Source organism: Leptodactylus fuscus, chromosome 5 (assembly GCF_031893055.1).
Source record: "Leptodactylus fuscus isolate aLepFus1 chromosome 5, aLepFus1.hap2, whole genome shotgun sequence".
NCBI lineage: Eukaryota > Metazoa > Chordata > Amphibia > Anura > Leptodactylidae > Leptodactylus > Leptodactylus fuscus.
The window spans coordinates 141,607,031-141,628,383 of NC_134269.1; the positions used below are offsets into that span (position 1 = coordinate 141,607,031).

At 41.7% G+C, this 21,353-nt stretch overlaps 1 protein-coding gene across 1 annotated transcript in view; it reads right to left on the reverse strand.

The window, feature by feature from the left end:
* Positions 1–19,693, reverse strand: part of ZDHHC17 (zDHHC palmitoyltransferase 17) — a 38,273-nt gene extending 18,580 nt beyond the window's left edge. The window contains exons 1-8 of the mRNA XM_075274386.1: positions 19,615–19,693; positions 10,376–10,482; positions 9,554–9,676; positions 8,106–8,183; positions 6,183–6,327; positions 5,239–5,303; positions 2,713–2,875; positions 371–496 (exon numbers count right to left, since the gene is read on the reverse strand). Coding sequence (XP_075130487.1) covers positions 371–496; positions 2,713–2,875; positions 5,239–5,303; positions 6,183–6,327; positions 8,106–8,183; positions 9,554–9,676; positions 10,376–10,482; positions 19,615–19,677 — 870 coding nt within the window. The 5' untranslated portion in view covers positions 19,678–19,693. The remainder of the gene's footprint in view (positions 1–370; positions 497–2,712; positions 2,876–5,238; positions 5,304–6,182; positions 6,328–8,105; positions 8,184–9,553; positions 9,677–10,375; positions 10,483–19,614) is intronic.
* Positions 19,694–21,353: the final 1,660 nt, after the last annotated feature.

Here is a 21,353-nt window from a genome sequence, read left to right on the forward strand (position 1 = left end):
TATTTGGCCTAGTAAAAACTGTCATTGTATCAAAAAAGCTTAAAACTCAGAAGTTGTCTGCATCTCTTTTGTATATCAACACTGTGTCCCACTGGGGCCAGCAATTGGCTACAGCAGTCATGTAGATGGAAACATCAAGGCTGCTATCAATTAAACAAAGGCAGTGATCAGGACCAGAGTAGCGCAGGATTTACCAGGTATCTAATGGGTCTTTTGTTATTTCAAGGCATTTTCTCATCTAGGCTAAATTTTGCTTACTCAGAAACCCCTCTAACTGTATCGGATGTAAAAATAAATATATCTAGTACTACAACCTTTGCCCCAAAAATATTCAGAAAGGCTTATCATAAATTACAGGGCCTCTAATTACCTTGTCTGCCTTCAGTTTTTTCAGGAATGAGGGATTATCATAGCCTTTGGCTTGTCTTGCTTCTTGCAAATGGTTAATCATCCAAACATTTTTCCTCTGTTTTGCCAGATCAAGCGGTGATTCGCCCTGTTATGGAATACATGTGAAGTATGATTATTTTATTTTACACCACAAGTTTTAAACAACTGCTTAATATCTTTAAATTTAGGTTATATTCGCAATACTGTTGCCCGATATTACTGGACATGCAACCTGGAAGAGCCCTTAAAAGGGAGATTCGTTTACAGCGATTTGGAGCAATAGTAAGAGTGTCATTTTCAGGGTCATGGCCTTTATAAAAGGGCACAGGTAAATATACTCAGACCCCATATAACAATATTGGACCTTTGAAAATTGAAAAATCAGGGGTACTGTATATACTGCACTGTATATTAATGTACCAGCAGCCGAGTGAGAGGGCCTGAAAACTGGGAAAGTCAGGAGAGTTAACATGCCTGTATTACCTTATTAACGGATATGTCGCAGGGAAATGATGAAACTAGGGATTTGATCAAATCCCGAAAGATGTTAAAATAACAACTGTGTGGGGTCATTTCCCTAAAGAAAGTCAGTGATTTGATCAAATCCTTGAACTGTTTTAGTGAAATGAAGTGAAATGTTTAAATATGAAAAGTATTTATTCTGTAAAGCAGCATTATTAAATGTAGAGCAGGCAATACAGCAATGGTCCTTGAAACACAAATGATTTATTCAAAACTAATTAACAAAACAAATTGGTACTTAAGGTGATATTTTTTTAGTACCTACTTCCATAACATTGTAATTTTTACCATAATAGTCCTGCGTATGTGTCCGTTGTAGTCTAAGTAGTTGTACTAATTGTAAATTGTTCAAGGACTGTGATCGTGTCTGTGAGTCCACAAAGGTTTTATCATGCCGCTTGTTCAAAATACGTCCTGATACTTTCATTAAACTGTTCTTCAGATAGAAATTTGGTCAGAGTTTGTTTTTTTTTCATGTGCGTCACGTGTGAAGCGCGGCGCACTGGCCGGCATGATCACTTGAGGGGAGTGGTGAGGAAAAGGGCGAGTGGTAATAAGCAAAACATAGAACTTGTGTTATTTCTAGAGATGAGCGAGTACTGTTCGGATCAGCCGATCCGAACAGCACACTCGCATAGAAATGAATGGACGTAGCTGGCACGCGGGGGGTTAAGCGGCCGGCCGCTGTCAAAGCGGAAGTACCAGGTGCATCCATTCATTTCTATGGAGCGTGCTGTTCGGATCGGCTGATCCGAACAGTACTCGCTCATCTCTAATCTGAACCCATTTTTTGTGTGTGTCACGTCAGAAGCGCGCAGAGTGGTGAGATAAGCCTGGTTTCACACAGGGTTTTTTGGACAGGATTTTGAGACGGAATCCGCCTCAGAATCCGGCTTAAAAAAAACGCCTCCCATTGACTTCAATGGGATCCGTTCACTTCCTTTTTCCACGAGCGGTTTCTTCCCACTTGTACGAAAAAGAAGTGACCTGCCCTTACTTGTCGTAGATTCCGCGGCACGACATTCCCTCCCAACTAGGCCCATTCATTTGGGCCTAATCCAGAGTGGAATGCTGCAACTGTTGGAATGCCACGACAGTCGCGGCTAGCTGTGGGAGGCGCTTTTTGGTCCAGATTCTGAGGCGGCTTCCTGTGTAAAAAATCCTGTCCAAAAAACCCCTTGTGAACCCAGCCTCAAGGGGAAAGTGAAAACAAGAGAAACATAAAACAGTTCAGGGATTTGATCAAATCACAGACTTTCTTTAGGGAAATGACCCAACAGCGTTATTTTAACATCTTCCGGGATTTGATTAAATCGCTAGTTTCATCATTTCCCTGTGACAGATACAAACAGAAGACTTTCCATTTGTATCATCCTCATTCAATTCATTTTAAAATAAAAACAAAAAGGACTCTTTGAATTAATTTCATACAGAAAAATAACGGAGAAAAAAAAAAAAAAAAAAAAAAAAAAAAGGACAGTGTGATATTTTTCCAGCACAAGCAAATGGAAATATGGGTAGTCTTTAGATTTGGCAGTGTCACATGACTATGTTACTTGAACGCAAACTGGGCATCACGCGTCTACAGTAAACTTGGAGGGAATAAAAGTACAGTAGAATGAAACTGAATACTGGACCAAAATCATATTACTAATATTCACACCTTTAATTTTTTTGGACAGCAATTCTACCAAGTGTTTTTAAGATCTAGTATTAAAACTGATTTCATCATGCATACGGAAGCATATCATTCAGCAGAGATGTAAAATAATTGGTGCAATGTAGAACACGTAATTTTACCTTAATATTCTGTGCATCAACATTGGCACCCGCATCAAGGAGCAGACTAATGACCGTCGTATTTCCAGCCAAAACAGCCCAGTGTAATGCCGTGTTCTTGTGGTATTTATCACCAAGATTAACAGACACATTAAACGTGAGGAGTAGCCTTGTGGGGTCCACACTAGAAAAATCAAACAAAATACATACGTTCATGTTATAGAGGGATAAACATCATCTACATTCTAATCTAATACAGTTATTTTTAAAGAGGACCTTTCATCAGATTGGGCACAGGCAGTTCTATATACTGCTGGAAAGCTGACAGTGCGCTGAATTCAGCTCACTATCGGCTTTCCTGATCTGTGCCCAATGTAAAGCGCTATCGGTCCCGGTACCGTAGGGATTTACAGTCAGAAGGGCGTTTCTGACACTTAGCCAGGGACGCCCTTCTGCCCAGCAGCGCCTATTGCACTGTACTGTGGAGCGGGGAGGAACGCCCCCTCCCTCTGCTCACACAGCTCGTCCATAGACCAGTATTATCAGGAGAGGAGGGGGCGTTCCTCCCCAGTCTTAGAGCACAGCGCGATAGGCGCTGCTGGGCAGAAGGGCGTCCCTGGCTAAGTGTCAGAAACGCCCTTCTGACTGTAAAGCACTACGGTACCGGGACCGATAGCGCTTTACACCGGGCACAGATCGGGAAAGCCGATAGTGCGCTGAATTCAGCGCACTGTCAGCTTTCCAGCAGTATATAGAACTACATGTGCCCGATCTGATGAAAGGTCCTCTTTAATAGACATGAGCTTTTCATTATGAAATTAGTCCATATAAAATTTGCTTAAGTCCTTCACACACAATTTTTAGGAGTTGAAAAAAAATGTAATGAAATTAAAGGCTTTGTATTTATTTTGTTTTGAAACAAGGTTTTATTTCAATGTCTTTTGGATCTTTTATTGTGGTTTTGGTCGCAGCCTTATTCTTTTCCAGGAGTTTGTTCCCCTACAGAGACATCTTTTGGTTAAAAGGAGTCTTACAAGTGTAAAATGCCTTCCAAACCAATAAAAGTGACATGTTGAGGACTTTAATAGGAGCAGAAACATGCCTTTGTGGCCTCAAACCAAAGATTTGCGTATCCATAAAAAGACGATTAAGTGCATTTGTCTACAGAAATCCTAAAGCGCTCTGAATGTCATGTAAAATTTACCAAAGTCACCCCTTCAGCAATAAATAACATTTACAGCCTCTGCTTGAGTCACAACTGTCTGTACAAAAATCTAGCCAACTGGGTCCGCCCCAATGCACTTACCAGCTGATTTGCATATTTCTAAAAAGATGATTATATCTGCATTGCTTCATCAGTTTGCTGGTACATAGATATGTTTGGGTGTCTATTAAAGGTCTCTACACAGAACTATTAAGGCCTTTGGAGGGATTTTGGACCTGACAGATTCCCTTTTAACACCCGACAAAAAAAAAGATTATGCCAGACCCATAGCATGTTTCACTTCAACCCCCCCCCCCAAAAAAAAGCAAAAACAGACGTAACCTACAGTTTTATGCATTTTATAGTTCCCTCCATAGTTGACTCATAGCTACCATCTAGCCACTACATTTTTTTTTTTTTTTTTTAATACCTGTAGCAACCTAAAGAGGTATGATCAACAAAGAAACGCATGGAAGGATATGCTATAGGTTTCTGATAGATACGAGTCCAACCTGTCTTAATGACAGAGATCCCCAAGGCAATGCCATCCCGCGTCTGATGCAGACGTTCCTTTGCTGTAAATTGAGGGGTGGATGCCACTCTTGCCCAGATGCCAGAGCATAGGCACAGTGGTAGTCTTCAAGTAAAGTGTTTTCAATGGGTATCTCCACTACCAAGAAATCACCTTATCTGTCAACAAGACAATGAGTTTGTTGGAGCAACAATGGTGTTGCCATTACTCTAAAGAGGTAAGAGTGCCCTCTATTGGTTTGCTTGACTGAGACTCTGTCTACCTAATTACATCATGGAAAATAGACTTGCACATTCTCAGTGAGCGCCCTCTATTGGTGTGCATTCTTGAGGCACTGGCTTCCTAATTACATCATGAAAGTCAGATTTTCATATTCTTCCATGTTCTAAAGAGGTAAGCAGCTAAGTCTTTGTTCTTCCAAAGGCTGCGGTATCTCCACAGAAGAGGCATGGATACACCTGGGGGAAAACACCATTAATTCAGGTGACCTTAACCTATCTGTCTGCAAAGAAAGGTTCATATGCTACATTCTGGTGACAGACTCCCTGTAAGTAAAGGGGCAAGTAAACACACTTGCTAATCCTTGGACATCTAAGTGAAACACAATTCATAACTTTTCATCACAAACTATCCAGCAAGTTCAGGATCTACATGTTTTCCATCCCTCATAGGCCAATTGGTTAAAAAGTAACTAATACTACTGTAAAATATAAGAATATTTTGAACCAAAAAGCTTCTTGAAACATGAAGAATACATATTTAAAGATATTAAGAGTTTCACACTAAATTGAAAAAACAGAAAAGCAGTTACCTATGTGTCCTGTAAGCTGCCCACATTAATGGAGTCATGCCATTCTGATCCATCATATCTACATCCTGGAGCAACAAAGTCAATAAACATGTCAGAGTTCAGACTAAATAATTCTATAGTCTGCATCACAAGTCAACTATAATATGTCTATGCTTAAGATGTTGCTTGTAATGCACCTACGATACAGCTGTCATAAAATGCTGGTGACTGCCGGCAGGAAGGCTACAGGGAATAGGAATTAGGGATTCCAGTGTAGAATTTAACCATCTGTAGGAAAAATCTAGAACAGCAGCTTGTTTCTTTAGGCCACGCAATGGATTATTGCTTAATTGAATATAATGTTTAAACCCAATTTTCTTGATGTAGCTTTACAATGAGCACTGCAGAGCATCTGGAATCTGCAATGGCGGGCTTCTTTCTCCTTTCATAGGTGGCTGTTTGTACTTGGACTTGGCATTTAAGAACTAACAGAAAAATAGGGGTTTTTTTCCTCCACAATTACTCTTAATGTAATTGCTAAGATTATTACACAGAAATATGATGACACATATATTTGGGATAATCTTATTTAGAGAACATGCATACGGTGCAGACACATCCCAACATATGTATCTGTGTGCGCCCTTTGCTTGCCAAAAAAGATATGAAATTAAGCGTTATATGAAAATGTAATATTAAAAGCTTTATTCCAATCACACCAATCTACACCATTCCTAGTCTGTACAAGGTGCGGTCAGATATGGCTATTTTGTTCAAATTCAGTGCGAAAGATTGCAAAAGATACTTACAAAACAAAGCATAGGTACAGTGAGAAATAGAACACTAATAATAATAATTAAATCTATTTATTTTATTGTTTGAACACAATACATAAGCATGGTCTCTACATACTCACACAAATAATGTATAAAATATTATTGATATAAAGTAAAAACTGTATCTACCTGTCCCTTTGCAATAAGATATGCCACAATTGAGGTATGCCCAAACTGGGCAGCTAGGTGAATACAGCTGCAGCCTTCTCCGTCTATAAGCGAGGGGTCAGCGCCATATTTCATCAACTGGACAACCATGGAGAGATGTCCCTGTCTGAAAGAGAACCATAATATGTCAGAGTGCTCCAAAAAAAAAAAAAAAAGCTAAATAATCAAGGTAAACACAAGCATTTCATTTCCTTCTTACACGGTTACTTGAAGATGTACATCTAGCCCCATTGACTAGCAATAAAATAACTGGTTCTGCTCATCCTTTTCCTCTCTGGGAATATTTTACACAATATTCTTATGCTTATATTCAGACATTCATTTATTCAGCCAGACATTTGCATGCAGCATGGGGAATCTTTTAGTGCACCCAATGACTTCAGACATCTTATAGATACTGTCAGGGTCTGAGGTTGCTAGGTGGGGTGGCATAGACACACAAGTCCAGATTTTTAGTTCAAAAAGGTAGAGTTTTATTTTTACTCCACAAGAAACAGTGCAGCAACAAAAAAAAAGGGGAAAAAAACAATATAAAATAAATACCTGCCTGGCTAGGCTCTAACTAAACACATAAATAAGTTACCTCACCTCAGATTCAATAACAAAATTGAATAGTACAAGACACAGCTCCCACAGTGTGACCTTCCAGCTGGCCCTGCAGCCCAGCTCTGTCCAAAGTCTTGCTGCTGGAGATGACCTTTTAACCCTCACTGATGAGGGCAAGCCACAGCATCTGACATGCTGCAGAAACTTCCACAATGTGTGGACTGGAGGGTGTATGGAATGACAGGTCCCGCTGCCAATCCTACCTGCCATTCCTACAAAATCCAGCCCAATACTGAGCATATAACAAAATGTAAGTAATTCCTGGGCTCTCTCTCATCTTGCCCACCTGAGTAGTCTGGGCGAGATGTACACCCCCTCCATTATTTTGCCGGCCATCAGCTTACAATACCCTTAAAAAAGCTTGCACGTTACTACAAATCTATGAACTTAAAATGGTTCCTGATTCAAATGCAAATAACAGCACAATCATAAAAGGAGTTGTCATACTCCTTGGAAGAAAAAAAAAAAAAAAAGCAACACACACCCTAGCCTACACTTACTTTACATTAAGGCAGCAAATATAAGTTAGAGTAAATTGCAAGAAGGTGGTACTGGTGGTTAGCGTCGGATAACCTTTCCCATAATTTTGTTGCTGGTTTCTTAATCTTCAGTAGGGTCAGAGCTCCCTTATTTCTTTTGTAATACAGCTTCCGTTTCTCATTACACAATCAAAAATAAAATTGAAATGGGTGCTTCAAGAGCGGAAAAAAAAAATGCCAAAAATATGTAATATCAATTGGCAAGGAACCATCTGGGCTGGAACAACAGAAAATTTAAAGGAGTTTCCCATTAAGTTACAACAGGGGCTACTTTTAGTAGAAGTCTCAGAAACAGACAGTAAAAAAAAAAAACGTCATTCAGGGGGAGTTCACGCTACCGTTACTAAAGTCTGTTGCTGTCTTCTTAGGATGACCGCAACGGAATTTAGCTGTCACAGTCTGGTTTTGTGTCTGTTCCCATTGACAATAATGTAAACAACATGACAGAAGGGGGCAACTAAAATCACTTCCTATGGCATCACAGGTAGCACAGTGTACCTTCATCTAAAGTCATCACACAGATTTACTGCAAGTAATTCAATTTCATCCCACAACCCAACAAAATATATATTAGTAGATGAATTACCATCCTCATCCGTGTGAGAAATAGAAATTACATGGTGGCAAGGACTGATATGAGGGAGTAGAATTGGTTAAAGCTGCTGCAACAATTTTCAGTGCCATTTAATGTTAAGTAACAAAATTCTACATCTTGGTTTGTATCGGGATAAGACCTTACCTAGTTGCCCAATGAAGAGGAGTAGAGTTTAGATCACCTCCAAGTTGGTCCACAATAGCACCTTTAGATATGTAGAATCTGCAAGTGAAAAAACATTTACCAACTGTGGCACTTTTATGTATCACAATCACTAGTAATGCATAGATATCACTAAGGAGCTATCCCATCAAGACAATCCCTTTCCAGAAGTCCTGTAAGGGCATACTGAAGTCATGGTTAGGACCCCGTCCATGAGCAGGAGTACACAACCTTTTGAATAAAGGACTGTGAATTTGGTCCCCAATTTGAATGGATTCCATATGATGCATTCTATGTTGAGTATCACTCGGCTCTCTGCAGTTGCCATCAGGCATAACAGCTTTTATTTTATTTTTTTTGTTTGTTTGTTGTTTTTTTTTTGTTTTGTTTTGTTTTTTTGGGGGGGGGGTTGTTTTGTGGGGTTGTCTTGATGAAGTCCCCCTAAGCATTTCAGCTGCATTCACTACCAGCCTTGAACAATAAATGTATGTTTTCATATTCACAGAAAAAGGGAATGGATTGGCTGTCATAACTCACTCCTAAATAGTAAAATGTACAATAATGTACAATAATCTAAAATGAAACACGTACATTAAGAAAGTGTATTTAACACTAAATAAGTGATAACAACTTACCCCCTATTCACAGTATAGGAGGTAGCTTTCTGATCAGCAGGGACCCCTCAATGATCACGGTTATTTTGCATCACAGTTTGAATGATGCGGCAGGTCGAAAATGTGCATCACTGCTCCATTTATTTATTTTTTTAATTCAGGTTTATTGACATAAAAGTAAACAAAGCAAATCAATTGATATAGTCAAAAACAGCCAGGACACAGCCTGGTAGCATTTGAAAGTTTACATGTCAGTGTAAATAGTAAAGCACAACATATGTAATGGTACAATAAAGTCAATAAACTCCTTTTTTGCATTTTCACAAATGGGGAGGGAGGGGGGCTTGGGGATCACTGCTCCATTTATGTCAATGGGAACCATCAGAGACAAACAGAGTATAGCACTTTTCCAGCACACATCATATCTCGTGATCAGTGGGAGCCCAAACAGTGAGGCCACAACAATCAGCAAGTGAATAAATAATAATATTACATAATAATATACTGTAATAGGATATACAAGCACTTCTGGACCTCTTATTAACAGAAAACAAAATGTTTTGTACTGAGGAAAGCTCTTCTGTCAAAACTGCAGAAAATGAATGTTCTAAACGAATAATCACTAAGGGGAACAATTGCTAGTAAAAATATATCAGGCATGATACCCTTATATAGCTAAATACAAACATCAATACTGGAATAATATATTTCAGTGATTTTAAAGCCTGTAGACAGCAGATTTCCCCTGTGTCTATAACTTTCCTTTCTGCAAACCCATGTAACAAGGATGCCAGCTTTTTATGAAGGTCTACTCACTTCACCAAATCTATCCTATTGTTGATGGCAGCCCAGTGAAGCAGAGTAACATTCTCTTTGTCAGGCTGTCGCACATCATAGCCTGCTTCCACCAGCTCTCTGCAGCGCTCATAGATTCCATACCTGCAGCAAGATAAGAGGGAGAGCAAACAGAATCAGCATACAGGAATACCAATGTACATTTTGGCACTTTTTTATGCTTTTACCATATTATGTAAAAGAGCAAGTAATATCTTTGCTAATGAACAACAACAGCTAACTGTAAAATTAGCTTACGTTTATTTAATGTTGGGCATGTCCATAGTTTATATGGACCGTTCTGTTTCATAGTGCAACCTCTGAGGAAAGGGGGTCATTGTGTGCTTGGGTCCCTCTTCGTCAGACAATATTAAAATATAACAAAATTAAAAGGACCATCCTCAGCCCCAGTATATAGCATAGTATATTGAACAGATATTTACTTCCAATCTACACTTCCCATGATTCATCTCCCTGCTCTTACTCTGTGTACCTCGCCCTTCCCCAATTTCCCCTGCAATGAAATCACGGATAATCACTCCCACATCTAAGGTCACATGCTGCTGTGATGTTTCATTCAAGCACAGGGAGTGAAAGCAAGCAGATGCATCATGGGAACTGTAGTTTATTCACAGATTTCTTGCATGTAAATAACATTGAAACAAGTAGGGTCAAGTAAAATAAAGCCAAGTAAAGACTGTACAAGGAAACAGTGAGTATTTAGTACTGCTGTAAATATGTTTGGAATCTAGATAACCCCTTTAAATGTAAATACTCTCTGCCCGATGATGGAGGTATACTTACTGTGTGGCTTTGACAATGTCCCATGTACTGTAGTCATCCATGTGGCTTTTACGTCCCATAGATTCAGTGCTGTAACCATGATTGTAATGACCCTGAGTCTTGATTTCCTAGAAGAGAGACACTTACTGATGTTACTGAAGGAAATGAATTTATGAAAATAGTTTATATACAAAATATATATGATATGGTAGGCCACTATGGATAACATTTTCACCTAAAACAAATGTTATCCAAACATTATACAAAAAAGCTCAAATTGGACTCCTGAGACTCCTTTTGGAGTAGGCCAAAGAGTGAATCTGTCACCACTCCTGATATCTCTGTAAATAATTGTACTCACCACAAATTGACAATTAGGCATTACCAATCCCTTCGTCAAAGGCCAGTGTCTATATACAACCGGAGGGCAAGATCGCACAGTCTGGCTGCCATGCAAAACCAAAACTGCCTCCATTCCATCGATGGAAGCCTTAAACCCCAAAATTGTACCACCATTGGCCACTGCTGCAGTCAAACCGTACAGGCAATAACAGACAATGTCAGAGTCTGTAGGGATCCCACTCCAGAACACGTAACGCCCAGTTAATTCATTTGTAGAAGAAATAACATTGGAAAATCAATGTTCTACGAAATATTATTCCAAAATTGACAGGAATTTATTAAATCAGATGTATCAGAAGGTGACAGGTGCTTTTTAATCCTTTCAGTTTAGACCAGTTTCTCAACCTTTTTAAAGCAAAGTATGCCCCTGGTGAGAAAACGTTCCAAGCGAGTACCCCCAAAGTAGATATCACTTATAGACAGCTTCATTTGGAGACACCATTAACAGTTATGAAACGGCCTGCTGTCACCCCGTGTAGTATAATGGTCCCCTCACATATAGTACAATGGCTCACACATATAAAATATAGTGGCCCCAAACTCAGCGATGCTCAAGGAACATGCCTCGTCTGAATGCCATGGCCACCATCCTGACTTTGCAGTCAAGGCACAACGAGCACGGGGTGTTCATGGACACCTGGTCAATATTAGTCCAATTTGTGGACCGCTCTTTCTTGTTACAATGTATGGGGCCATCATCATGACAGGCTTTAGAGCACTTCTAAACTGTATACAGTTCTTAATAGGGTTATTCACATCTCAATAAATCGCTGCCGAGATAGGAATAACTGCTTCCTGCCTCAGCCTGTATGGCAGGTCTTATGGGATAGCAGAGCTTTGCTGCTCTATGAAGGAGGAAGGGAGCTTCAGAAACAGCTTAGCACATCTAGCCACATGGGTTCCGCAATTTTAATAGGAGCTCAGCTATGTTCTGCTGCTCCCATAGCTTGCATTCTCCTCTATGCGAGTTATAGGAACAGAAAACAACAGTACTGCTCCGTTGTTCCTGTAGGTCCCAGCTATAGGAGTCAGAGAGAAATGATTCCTCGATTGCAACTGGCCAAAATGGGAAGAAACTTTTAAGAGAGCATGCTCACAAATGTAGCTAGTATACTGCATATGCGTGTGATCATTGGTGGCCATGTGAAGCTACCGCTAATGGCAGCACGGTGGCTCAGTGGTTAGCACTGCAGCCTTGCAGCGCTGGAGTCCTGGGTTCAAATCCCGCCCAGGACAACATCTGCAAGGAGTTTGTATGTTCTCCCCGTGTTTGTGCGTGGGTTTCCTCCACACATCAAAGAATTTAGGGAATTTAGATTGTGAGCCCTATATGGGACAGTGACTGTCAACATCTGTAAAGCGCTGCGGAATATGATGGCGCTATACAAGTAAGCATAATAAATAAATAAATAATAATTGAGTATGCACCCCAAGTACAAAAGCACTGTGTATACACAGCCTTAGGCTAAAGTCACACATTATGGAAATACAGTGGGATAGATTTACTAATAGTGTCTAAATTTTAGACAGAGCAAATATAGACTAGATAATCTTAAACCAACACGTTTATCAAAGTGTCTGATGCAGTTTGATAACCCAGGTGTATTGTTACCTTGTTTAGTCTTACAATACACCATTTATCAAGTGGCTCAAAATCTTGATGCATTTTTAGGGTTTGGTTGTAGCTTGGGCCATACACCTTTCCTGATATGACTTGTACAAAAAAAAAAAAATGATGTGACCTAAAAGTGTCTGAAACCTTTGTGTCCAAGATTTGAAAGTGGAGAGGCCACATATGGACTGTGCATGCCTGCAGCCACAAGAAACCACTTCCACAGTAAGCATAAATGGCCATTTTCTTGTGGCTGCGGGCATGCGCAGTCTACTCTGCCTGAGGCCTAGAAGATTGAAACCCTGTTCCGGAAGAAGACGCACAGAGAGGCCATTCCTGAAAAAGATGGAGTCGGCGCTGGAGAGTTCTCTTGCAGCATTTGGAACGCCCCCATTGCTGCGAGAGAACATATTTGCATATCGAAGAAAACCAGGATTTCAACCGAACGGTGGCGCGGAGAAGACATCTAAAAGGTAGGAGAAGAATAGCCTTTCTTAAGGCTATTCCTACGTATTATCGTGAAAAAAAAAAAAAAAAAGCATTTTAATGGTAGAATCCCTTTAAGAAACTCAAGTGTCCCTTCCCAGAAAAGTGAATGAGATTTTAACACTGATGAAAACAAACATGCAAAAAAAAAAAAAAAAAACACACAAGTATAAATGCAGCTGAATTTCTGCCACAGTTTTATGCTGCATTTCCAAAGCGTAGGGCCATAACCTTAGAAAAGAGTTCTGGCCAAATGCATTGCAATTCCTATTGGTTGGTTGCAGTCTGGTGGCTGGCCGCAGGGGAAGCCACGTTGGCATATTTGCGTGGGTGGCACCAGTGCCCAAGTCTGCGCCGGAAATCATGGCAGCTGCTCGCGTCTCCAGAGCGACGACACCATGCCGGCCGGCAGCGCGGTGCCAGCATAGGTTGCGGCCGTGCAACCACACATTCGGAAGACAGGCACACCTGCCTACGAACTTGCCGTCCAGAGGTACACACACTAGAGAGGCCGCGCCACACATACCTCGACACCACCTGTTCGGTGAGTACAGCGGCCTGTTAGCCCCCAGTCTGGGCGAGACGCCCTGTAGTGGGCTCCGCGTACAGGTTGTTGGCTGTGGGGGTACTGTGGTAGGGGAGCACCAGCAGGGACGTTTTATGCATTTAGAACCGGCGGGGGCCATTGTCGCGCACCGCAGAGGAGGTTCGGTGAGCCGCGCGGGCAGCAATCGCGGGTGCGCCACGGCGGGGGAAAGACACAGGCGCGGGAGAGCCTGCGGGGGAAGGGGGGCAGATGCGTTGAGGGTGGGCCTGCGGATGCGCTGGAGGTGGATCATGCATGGAGTGAGGGGGCTGTGGATGAAGTCGCGTGTAATGCTAATACTAACTAAATGCCAGACTGCACTTGTACTTGCCACTAGTTCTAATCTGAAAGTATAGCGGCATGCTTAACACGTGACAGATACTGACAGAACGCAGTCTAAGATCACCCTAAGGGCCTGCCTTTAGCGGCCCGTGACAAATTTCTATATTATTCAAAGTCTTGGTGGTCCGTAAAAACAGTATCTGTGTGCTATTCATTTTTTTTCTGACCCCATAGACCATAATGAGTGTGTGGTCACCAAAACAGACCTAAATAGAGCATTTCTCTAATAATTTTATACTCACCGAGATCACCATGTGAATAAACCCTTATGGTGCTATTACCCATTTTACTCATGACAAAGCACGTGCTGTTCTTTCTAAACCAATGAAAGTAACTAACACTTTTTAAAATGCAAAACACACATATGGTTTCAAAACCACTTGTGTTCTCACAAGTCAAAATGCAGATGTGCAATAGCATTCTTACCAGACTCCTTAGTCTATGGGCAAATAACTGTCTTTTCATTGCATTTGTCTGCACTGCCAATGAAAGACAATGGAGGAAGGAAGTGTGCTTCCCGAATATGGCAGCCGTCAGGTTTTAGCATTAAATAGAATTGAAACAATATTAAAAAAGAAATAACCCACAATATTTCTCTTAAACAATTTAACTAGAATATATGATACATTCCCTTCCAATGAGCCATAGGAATGGCTGATAACTATCTAATACATGTTTGGTATGCAGAAGTGGAAACTCCTCCTTATGATAAACTGAAATATTTTTAATACCAGTGTCCTAAATACTGCAGGCCACTGCTTAATGCAATACAGGCTCTGCCACTAACACACATAGGCGCAGCCTATATCCCACAATAACATAAACACACGGGGAACTATCCAGGCTAGATTATGTATGTTACATAAAGGCTGGATGGAATCATGAGAGGTATAGAAGACATGTGAGCTGCGCTAGAAAATTTAGCTTAGATTTAGTTCCTTTGAATAAAACCGTAATTTAAGAACCAGATGAAAGGTTGACACACAAAACATGATTAAATGGGGAAAAAAAACATAAAGCAGCGACTAAGCTCACCAAATAACAGCATTAACCTCAGATATCCCTAAGAATGTGGGTCACTTAGATTTGATGGATATCAGCGACATGAAATTCATTTTATTCTCATTAAGAGTAGTATTATACAGCCATGTTATGCAGGCCAGATGTGAATATGGATGTTATAGTGTACATTACATACATAGAAAGAATAGCATTTTATACTCAGAATAGTCATTTCATAGATTACACCAACGTAACAAAGGTAAAGCAAAATACACACTTGGGTGCATTCACACTGAGTAAACGTGCCTGTATTTTTGCAAAATACACGTGTAAAAATAAGACTCCCATTGACTTCAATGACATTTTACAGGCGTATTTTTACACGTGTAAAAAATATCATTGAAGTCAATGGGATAGCAAATTTACAAGTGTAATTTTATTCTACAAAATAAGCTAGCGTTTACTCAGTGTGAACTTACAGTAGATTTATACACAGCCTTGTTATCTGTGATGGGCATGTGATAAGGCGCTATCTACCACACGTGATTGGCACAGTAAATAACCAAAGTGGTGCTGGAAGAGCAGAGGGATTAAAACAGGCACTTTCACCACCTGTAAGGCTGAATGCATATGGGTTTTTTTTTTTTTGGTCCCAAAACTGAGGCGAAGGCTGCCTCAGTTTCCTGACCAGAAAACGGATAGCCATGACTGGATGCCAGTGCAGTGCACCAGTCTCGCACTCTGCTTCAGATTAGGCCCAATGAATGGGCCTAGTCGGGAGGAGGGAGTGTCTTCAGGCGGATTCGAATCAGCCTGAAGAACGAGAATGTCCGTTCTTTTTTCCAGGAGCTGGAACAAACAGCTTCCGGAAAAAACACCTGACCGGCTCCCATTTGATTTCAATGGGAGATGTCTTTTTGGTCAGGATTTTAAGGCAGATACGGCCTCAAAATCCTGTCCAAAATACCCCGTGTGAACTCAGCCTAACAATTTCAGCTATTTACATCCTTTGATAGGTACTGCACCTCTGATTCCAGTTCATTTTGAGTTTTTTCTCTGATCCCCACCATTCCTGAGCTATGAATACGTACTGTTCACTTTTGTGCCTTATATAGTTATTAGACTATACTGTGAAGAGGGTGGTCTCAAGTAGAAACAAGGGGTGTGATTCAGAGCTCTGACACTGTCTGTCTCTGACTGGAGCTCAAAATCATATTCACTTACATGCTCTTAACGGAGACCACCCACTTGACAGAAAGCCTAAATTAGATATCAGACACCAAAACTAATTTCTCAGGAACAGTGGGGGCTACAGAAAAAATGTCAACTGTGCCAGAATCAGTGGAGAAGTGCCTGTAAAAACCTGGATTTGCTAGAGGCAGTGAAAGGTCCTCTTCATTTAAGTTGTAGGACCAGCTATATTGTTTCAAAACTGAGCTTCTTGTGTTCCTTCAAGTGTAATCAAACTTTATTAAACATTTTACAAATGATAGGATATAACAAAACAAGGGTAAGGCATAATGCTAATATGAGATCGGCTAAGGCCCTGTTAAGTGCCAGTACATAGGCAAACAGCCAGGTCATACCGAAAACTGGCTCCCTCCATCTATCTACGCCAAGGCAGCAAACCCGCTGTCTAGAGATTACTTTGACTGTGATCATTCTTGTATCCCCTATATTTAACCTCTTGTCACCGGCACCTCAAAACATCTCCACAATCTGACCTTGACAGTCACATCTATGAGAGGCTCTCAGGTCCATTCCGTTCTGATAACACGAAGCAGAATAGGACCTGCTCTATAATCTGTAGTGTTATCAGAACGGAATAGATCCAGAAGTCCCATAGAAGTGAAAGCAGCACGGAATTCAGTCGGATGTCATCCGACTGCATTTCGTGATAAACTCCACCCCCGACTTGGGCGCACACACATTCAAGCCAGGGACAGACAAGTATGTTTTTGTTTTTTCACCCTTCCCAGCCTCAAGATAATAATTGTATTGTGCCGGATGAGCCCAAAAGACACTGTGTTATAGTAGTCGGTCTTGTCTTGTTTAGGCTAGATTCACATCAGCTTTTTACAATATGAATTGAATCCCATTGAAATGAATGGGAAACAGATAATTCTGATACTGTTTTTACACCAAAAAAAAAAAAAAAGAAAAGCACTAGACATTTTAGGAAATGGAATCCAGACTGCCAAAAAGCATCAAACATCACAAGGGTGTAAAAAAACTTCAATAAGATTTTCCTGCTTCACAAACACACCCTAAGTCCTACTGGTATCTCCTTATCAACACTAGACAATCTATAATGCTGGCATTCCGGTTCTATGACAAAGCAATGTGCCCTGTCATATACTATCAGCTATCTACATAGGGAGTGTGATATAATGACAGTAAAGAGTATATCTGCCACAATGATTTTAGATGCTCAAGTCTTTATCTTCGGCCTGGTTCACATCTGCGTTTGGGGAGTCCGATTGGGGATCCCCCGAACAGAATAGCAAATGCATTAAAAAGCGGTTAGCAGTGAAACCACACGGACCCCATAGACTATAATGGGGTCCGTGTGTTTTCCGAAATTCTTCATGCAAAACAATTTATATAATTACATGGTCAGTAAAGGAGTTTTCTGGTGACCATCCGTATCAGATCAGTGGTTGTCTGACCAACAGTCTCTAGGCAGTTTAAGACCAAGGCCCTATGTAGCATGCCACAGCAAAAAAGCGAAGCGGGAAAACTGAGGCGGCAACACACTGTTTTTTCCCCACAGCGCTTTTCACAGAAAGTCCACCAAGGTTTCCTCTGTGGACTTTCTACTTCCACTATACCTATAGGGAAACCAACAGCATTTCCGTTTTGGAAATTTCAACATGTTCGCTGCGCATATTTTTCTGCACTGTGTGGATTTGCAGCGTTTACGCCACGTGGGGCCCCAGCCTAAATGGGTTTTTCCGCACTATCAACAGTGACTCAGTTCAACCACTACATACAGAACAGAGCTGTCTGCTTCCTGCTCCATTCTCTGTATCATCTGCTGTGAACAGTTGATCAGTAGAAGTGCTGGGTGTCAAACCCTACCTTCATCACACTGATGCCCTATCTTTAGGGTCATCAATAATTAATTTTAGCCAAGAAAATCCCTTTAAATCCCACGTCTTCCTCCTAACTATTCTGGCTCATGTGCACTACCATTAGAGGTGTAAAGAAGGCTTATACCCTATAAAAGAATACAACGCTTTTCTATTTTTTTTCATGTTCTGCAGGTGTGGTATAAGACAGAGGAACAAAAATAATGAAATGAAGTGTAGTTTTTTTTATTGTTTGGGTTGTGGGTTTAGTAGTCATTTAATGGTATGTTCACATACAAAAGATTGTTGCAGAATGTTCTGCTACTGCCCCATTTATCGGAATAGGGCCTGGGGAAATCTATGATAAGCTTACCTGTGAAACAACCCCATTCAGCAAAATGCAAGAGATACTGTGTGGCAGAAATTTCTGCAACATAGGGCTATAACTATAGACGTTTAATAGGATCCGAAATAAAACTATATAGCAGTGCTTTCTATTACAAAAGCAAATAAGCATCTCCTAACGGAAGTATTGATATTTCCTGCCCACACACAGTCACCATTGTCTCTCTAGTGGATTATATGCCCCCTGCCATAGTGTTCAGGCTTTAGATGCAGAAAGATTTGCAGTGTGTGAATTCTCCCTAACAGTTAGCAATATGCTCCAGTCTCAGCTTCTCAAACCCCATAGTATCAGTCACATATAGCAACCCACGGAATGTAAGCCTAGTCTTCTTTAGTATATTCATACCTCATTACAATAAAAGGACCAAGGAAGCAGTTTGTCCTCGGTCATAGCTACAAAGATTACATAACAAGGAGACCCCAGTATTATAAACAGGACATAATAAGTGGGCGTCCTGTCACATATTTTAAAGTGGAGCTCATGGGGTTGAGTTAAACCTCTAAGACGGCCATTTGTCTACAAAGAGATATTGGGATTTGTTGGCCCATGTTCTATAGACTATGGGAAAGCTTTATAAAAATTGACATAAATAAGGTGGAGAAGCAGCCTCTAGCTACCAATCAGACTGCAGAGTTCATTTTGCAACCAGCAAGTGAAAAATGAGAGCCGAGATCTGATTGGCTATGGCACCTTCTCCAGCATTTATAAATGGCTGCCAGTATTTGCTCAACATCCTGACCCTTGTCACGTTGTCCCCTGGGAGCCTGGAGGGGCCACCATCTTACCATTTCAAAGCAGATGCTAAAGAAGCCTTCCTAGGGGAAGACAGGATGGCCAGTGGGGATGCTTGTGGTAAAGGACATAATGAAGGCACCCGCAGTCCTACTACCCATATTGTACACACACAGCTCCTATGTAGGGCAATGCCAAGCAGTGGGCAGGAGATGAATGGGTGCTAGCACTAGAACCCAAATAACCCAGATATTAGAGTAGGGGTCCACAAGCTAGCCAGTGCCCAGAAGACTGAGGCCTTGTCTCCGGGTGCAGGTAGTTACTGAGTGTCAATGAGTATGGGCCTGGAAGGTGCCCGCTGCTGTTACTAAGTACATGGCCATCAGAAAGCAGCAACACCTGTCCGGAGACCAGAGGCCACACAGGTCCGGAATCCGCACAGCGTGCCCGGGTCACAACAAGCACAGGCCGCGATGCTCTGCCTACACCTCCCTGAGCATCCTCGGTAGCAGCAGGCGCACGTCCTCAGTCTGTGCCCCTCCGCCCGGACCAGCAGCCCGTCCCGCCAGCCCCTTACACCCGGCCTCGGATACCTGCACTGCAGTGACAGGGCACACTCACCTCTGGGTGCAGGATCGGGACGCAGCCAGCGTCTTTCTCATATTCCTCCATAGTGTCAGCCATCTTGGTGTTAAATCCCCCGCTGCATGCTGGGTAATGAGCAACCGGGGAGGGAGAGGCTGTTGTCCTGACACACACAATACACAGGACAGAGTTCAGCACCACAGAACGGTACAGCGCCGGCTGTCACACAGCCCATGACTGTCTATGGGGCGCGTTCACAATGGTTTACTGCGGCTTGTGGACGCGTCTCTTGTGGTTAGGAAGCTACAGACGCGCAGTCCTGCATAGGAAAGGGTGCAAATGACGTCATAGCTCATAGGAGTAGTGAGGTCGCAAGTGATGTCACTGACCACAGTGTTCACAAAAAAATACTGATTACAGTGCCTTAATAACTGTACTGACCACAGTGCCCCCATAAGAATACTGATCACAGTGCCCATATAATAGTACTGACAACAGTGTCTCCATAACAATGCTAATCACAGTGCCAATATAATAGTGCTGACCACAGTGCCCCATAACAGTAGTGACCACAGTGTCCCCATAAGAATACTGATCACAGCGCCTCAATAACAGTACTGACAACAGTGCCCACATAATAGTACTGACAACAGTGTCTCCATAACAATGCTAATCACAGTGCCTTAATAACTGTACTGGCTACAGTGCCCCCATAAGAATACTGACCACAGTGTCCCCATAAGAATACTGATTACAGTGCCTCAATAACAGTACTGACCACAGTGCCCATATAATAGTACTGACCACAGTGTCTCCATAACAATGCTAATCACAGTGTCTTAATAACAGTACTGATCACAGTGCCCCATAACAGTAGTGACCAGAGTGAACCATAACAGTACTTACTCCAGTGCTCCATAATAGCACTTATCACAGTCGACCTTAAAAGTACTAACCAATGTGTCTCCATAAACAGTGGACCAAAACAGTACTTACCACTGTGCCCCATAAGGCCGAGCTCACACAGGGTAGCTGCGACATCGCCTCAAAATCCTGACCAAAAAGACGGCTCCCATTGAAATCAATGGGAGCTGGTCAGTTCTTTTTTTCAGGAGCCGTTTGTTCCGGCTCCCGGAAAAAAGAAGCGAGGCGAATCCACCTAAAGACACTCCCTCCTCCTGACTGGGCAGAGTGTGAGACTGGATGACGGTGCACTGCATCGGCATCAAGTCACAGCTACCTGTTTTTTGGTCCGGAAACTAAGGAGGCCTCCGCCTCAGTTTCCGGACCAAAACACCTCATGTGAACCTGGCCTAATAACGCACGCTACAGTTTTGGTCATAAGAATCCTACACCGGTTCCAGGCATAGCTTCCGCCATTATATTGCTATCAATGGTGACAACCACAATAACCTCAAATTAGCTTTAACCACAGGGAGTCTGCAAGATATATCATGTGTTTGTGCCAATTTTGTAGACTTTTACATAAGACTCATCACTTTGTTTTTTATCAAGGCATGGTTAATCTAAAGTAATATTTTATACTGTATTTATGAAATGTCACTTTTACTTTTACACGGGCGGTCACTTTGCAAACCCATTCAAGTGAATCGGTTTGAAAACTGACCGCTGGGTTTTGGTCCCCTGTCCAGTTTCTCGGGGCAGAAGATGGAAACCCACCGGATTGGCTAAAGCAGAGACTGGGTGCAGGTGTGAACCCGCTCTTATGGGGTAAATGATTTATGGCCCACACTGTTTTTGCTAGGACAGAAACA